We start from the raw sequence: 5,000 nt of genomic DNA on the forward strand, positions 1-5,000 counted from the left end.
ATCATTACCACAAATTACGCAGAATTGATTTACCTTGAAACATCAAAATTGTACTGTAATGAAAACACCTCAGTTGAATTAGATATTACACCCGTAACAGTCTTTGAAGTCTATAACTACCTTAGGTGGACCTAAAACTAACAGGAACCCGCGCACTGGATGGCATCCGCAGCAAAACTCTTACACCAGCCGCTCCAGTTAATACGGACACATTAATGTACATTTTCAATCCGTGTTCTGACAAAAACTACTTTCCGAACGCATTTAATTAAGAAAGCAAAAGTTATCCCCATTAACAAATCAGGGGACGCCACCGATCCTTCATTTCTGTTAACACTATGCTTTAACTCTCTCCATACGAACGGCGAAAGAGACGACGTTAACAGCGTTTCACCCCAGTTACCATCATCAAATTATTGCAAGCGGAAGGCTCTTATACTGAAGAGGTGAATGTTGACAAAAATTACCACAATTCTGACGACGGAAGCTAAAGGACATCCGAGGGGTTTGTGTAGAGGAGAGGAGAGGACTGGCCGTACTGAGTGAGTTAATTCTTATTTGGTATTGTGTAGTGTAGACCCTGTATCGTGCTGAGACTGGATGTAAAAAAGCATACCAGTGCTTATGTATTATCCTGGAGAAAAAGAGTTTTGTCTCGTTTTATCTTGTCTTCTTCTTCTTCCTAGGTTTCTTCCTCCTCCTCCTCCTCCTCCTCCTCCTCCTTCTCCTCCTCCTCCTTCTTCTTCTTCCTCTTCTTCTTCATCTTCCTCCTCTTCCTCCTTCTCCTCCTCCTGTTCTTCCTCCTCCCCTCCTCCTCCTCTTCTTCTTCCTCCTCCTCTTCTTCTTCTTCCTTCTCCTCCTCCTTCTCCTCCTCCTCCTGATCTTCCTCTTCCTCCTCCTCCTTCTCCTCCTCCTTCTCCTCCTCCTGTTCTTCCTCCTCCTCCTCCTCCTCCTACTCCTCCTCCTCCTCTTCCTCCTCCTTCTCTTCTTCTTCCTCCTCCTTCTCCTCCTCCTCCTTCTCCTCCTCCTCGTGTTCTTCTTCTTCCTTCTCCTTCTCCTCCTACTCCTCCTCCTCCTTCTTCCTCCTCCTCCTCCTTCTCCTCCTCCTGTCCTTCTTCCTCCTCCTACTCCTCCTCCTTCTTCTTCCTCCTCCTCCTTCCTCCTCCTCCTTCTCCTCCTCCTGTTCTTCCTCCTCCTCCTCCTCCTCCTCCTGTTCTTCCTTCACTTCGTCCTCCTCCTCTTCTTCCTCCTTCTCTTCTTCTTCTTCCACCTCCTTCTCCTCCTCCTTCTCCTCCTCCTCCTCTTTCCCATCCTCCTCCTCCTGTTCTTCCTCCTCCTCCTCCTCTTCCTCCTTTACTTCTTCTTCCTCCTCCTTCTACTCCTCCTTCTCCTGCTCCTCTTTCTGTTCTTCCTCCTCCTCCTTCTCCTCCTCCTCCTGTTCTTCCTCCTCCTCCTCCTCCTCCTCCTCTTCCTTCTCCTTCTCTTCTTCTTCTTCCTCCTTCTCCTCCTCCTCCTGTTCTTCCTTCTCTTCTTCCTTCTGCTCCTCTTCCTCCTCCTTCTCTTCTTCTTCCACCTCCTTCTCCTCCTCCTTCTTTTCCTCCTCCTATTTCCCCTTCTCCTCCTGTTCTTCTTCCTCCTCCTCCTCCTCTTCCTCCTTCTCTTCTTCTTCCTCCTCCTTCTACTCCTCCTCCTTCTCCTCCTCCTCCTGTTCTTCCTCCTCCTCCTCCTCCTCCTGTTCTTCTTCTTCCTAAGCGGCCTGCCCAGTATTGAAAGCCTTCCGATCCAGTGCCAGCTACGCTGGACATGACACGTTGTCCGCATGACAGACAGCAGGATACCGAAGATGCTATTGAATGGCCAGCTGAAGGAAAGCCACCGCGAACTTGGAAGACCCTGCAAGAGCTTCAAAGACACCTTGAAGACAAACCTCAAAGCCTGTGACATAGACATCGCTTCCTGAGAAACTGATGCCCTTGATCGGTCTCGCTGGAGGATGGTGTGCCCTAGTGGCAGAAAGACGTTTGAAAACAAGAGAACGATGGCGATTAAGGAGAAGCGTGAGCGAAGGAAGCAGGGCTCAACTTCTGGAGACGTTATCCATTGCAACACCTGTGGGAACTGCTGCGCATCCAGAATCGGATTCTTCTTCTCTCATAATTATGAGGACACACACCGACAGATAAGCCTGCCTGCCAACTCATCCGTCGGTCCGACGGGAGACTCCATCAAGAATAACTTTAGAGAAATTCCATCAGGTGCAGCAAAACAAAGTAAACAATTACTAAAAAATGAAATAATAATAATAATTAATTAAATAGATAAAAAGATTGTTTGAAATGATAAAAAAAAAACATGACTCTTCTTTTTTTTTAATTCAAAGCAGCAATAAACGTTCCACTTTTTGCTCTTGTACTCACTGCACTTTTTTCTCTCTTTTTTTTTTTTTTTTTTTTTTTTTCAGGCTGTCCTGAAGTGGCTGAAGGCAGTGAAGGAAACATGCGGTGGACAACCCTTGCTGTGCTGGGTTTGTATCGACTTTTTTTTTTTTAATTTAAACTTGTTTTAATGAATTCAAAGTGGGTAGGCAATCGTAATTATGTATTTGTCTGATTTAGATTTTGTTGGGGTTTTTTGTTTGTTTGTTTGTTTTGTTGTTGTTGTTGTTGTTGTTTTGTTTTATTTTTACTTTGATACCCCCAAGTCCCCGCCCCTCCCCTTTCCCACTCATTATCTCTGTCTCTGTCTCTGTCTCTGTCTCTGTCTCTCTCTCTCTCTCTCTCTCTCTCTCTAGGTTGATTGGGATGGTGTCCACTTATCACCAAAATCTATGATGATCTGATTACATTCCATTGTTTTCTTTTGTCATTCAGATGTTAACTCTTTTTTTTTTCCTTTTTTTCTTCTTTTTTTTCTTTCTTTTTTTTAACTACTCAGCAGTGCAAATGTATCAGTCTTCTCCTGGAGATCAAAGCGTATCAGTTCAAAAATAGAGACACGACAATAGTTCATTAGTTAGGCCTCCGGCCTATAACAAACGAGTGGACTACGAACAACTGCAACAACAAAATAAGATACCAAATAATGAATCATACAGCGTGAACAATAGAACAATGCGCGCGTGACTTATACAAATTCTCAACACACACACACACACACACACACACACATATATATATATATATATATATATATATATATATATTGATATATGTATAGATATATACGTATACATATATATCGGGTGTCCCCAAAAAAGTAAACCGCTTTTTACAAGTATTTTCTGAATGATAGACAAACCGAGTTCATTGAAAATCTTCACACAGTAACCTTGGGGTATCATCAGCAAGTCAGCAAGATATCTAAAAGTTCGGATGCAAATTATGCGAGTATTGTCAAATTCAAAACAGCATGTCAAAAATTCCAATATCAAAGGAAAACTCACTCATTTCAGTTTATGTTCAATGTGGCCTCCATCTTCCTCCACGACTAAACGAAGCCGTTTCTTCCAAGCAGAAATGCTTTTACGTATTTCTTCCACCGATATCTCCTCCCATGACATAATCATCCTGTCCTTTAACGCTTGCTCAGTCAATTTGTCTCTCACTCCCCGGTAAACTTTCTCATTCACAGAGTCCCATATGGCATAATCCATTGGATTACAGTCAGGACTTTGTAGAGGCCATTCATCCTTCTTGATGAATTCTGGTGTAGCCTCCTCCAAATGGGCCTGGATTACCATACTTGTGTGTGAAGGAGCCCCATCTTGCTGATACACGTAATTGTTTCTATGATAAAGACGCCTACAATCCGGGAGAAGATTGTCATCCAATAACTGAATATAGTTTTCACTATTAACCTTGGCTCTATCAGTGTCAATAAAATGAATGTTTGTTTTTCCTTTCCAGGATACTCCAACTGAAACCATTATCTTTTTGGAAAATCTGGAAGTCTCATGAGAGAGGCGAGATGGCTGAATTTCTCGTTTCCGTTTCCCATAAACGCGATCGTTTTGGCGATTTTTAGTTATCTCTAACGTAAAGTCTTTCTCGTCTGTGAAAATGATCCTTTTCACATCAGTGGCCGAGTAGCGGTCATTCAAGTTACGGCAGCGAGTTTTTCTTTTCCCTCTAACGTTTTGGTCCCTCCTTGATACCCCTATCCTCTTGAAGGGCTTCAGATCCAGTTCTTTCGCCATTCTGTGCACAGAAGACTTGCTCACTTGTAAGTCGCTTGTAATTTCTCTAAGAGATTTGTGGGTCCCTGGGTTCTCCTCCTGGGATTGAATCAGTTCCTCAACACGGTCCTTGTTCTCCTCCGAACATGCAGTCTTGGGTCTCCCAATGCCAATTTTACGTGCTACTGACCCTGTAGTGCGTATTTCAGCGATAAGTCTATTTACAATGACATGACTCCACCCCTTGCCTGGAAATTCCTTTACGATCCTTCTTCCACCCCAACCTTTCTCCTTGAAACGTGTTAATATTGATATTAGCATTATTTCACTATATTATGTACTGTTTGTTTATTTGTTTTATTTCATTATTTCATTACTTTATGTTTATGTATGTTATTTGATACAATTGATAATATAAGTGCAACGTTGTGAGCACAGTATAAGCTGTAAGCTTGTTGATGCTCTTTTGTCATTCATTGCATTGTAATCGTGTGTATTGTTTAATAATTAAAGATTATTTAAACCAAACAGTTTTCAATGGTAATCTTACCACTTTCACTCACAGGAATGGTTGATCCTTCCAAACTGAAACTTTGGACAGAACTGATTTTGGATACAGACGACAATAAAATAAAAAATTAATAGACTTGACACCCAGACAGGCTATTTTTAGACTGACAGTGATTGACAGATATAATTATGCCAACACCTTTTGACTTTGACAATACTCGCATAATTTGCGTCCGAACTTTTAGATATTTTTTGCAGACTTGTTGATGATACCCTAAGGTTACTGTGTGAAAAGTTTCAATGAATTCGGTTTCTC

The 5,000-nt window shown here is 42.2% G+C and overlaps 1 protein-coding gene across 1 annotated transcript in view; it reads left to right on the forward strand.

Moving 5' to 3' along the window:
• Nucleotides 1-5,000, forward strand: part of LOC143301299 (uncharacterized) — a 65,142-nt gene that overhangs the window by 2,091 nt on the left and 58,051 nt on the right. The window contains exon 2 of the mRNA XM_076615501.1: nt 2,462-2,524. Coding sequence (XP_076471616.1) covers nt 2,497-2,524 — 28 coding nt within the window. The 5' untranslated portion in view covers nt 2,462-2,496. The remainder of the gene's footprint in view (nt 1-2,461; nt 2,525-5,000) is intronic.

This window comes from Babylonia areolata, chromosome 27, assembly GCF_041734735.1.
Source record: "Babylonia areolata isolate BAREFJ2019XMU chromosome 27, ASM4173473v1, whole genome shotgun sequence".
Classification (NCBI taxonomy): domain Eukaryota; kingdom Metazoa; phylum Mollusca; class Gastropoda; order Neogastropoda; family Buccinidae; genus Babylonia; species Babylonia areolata.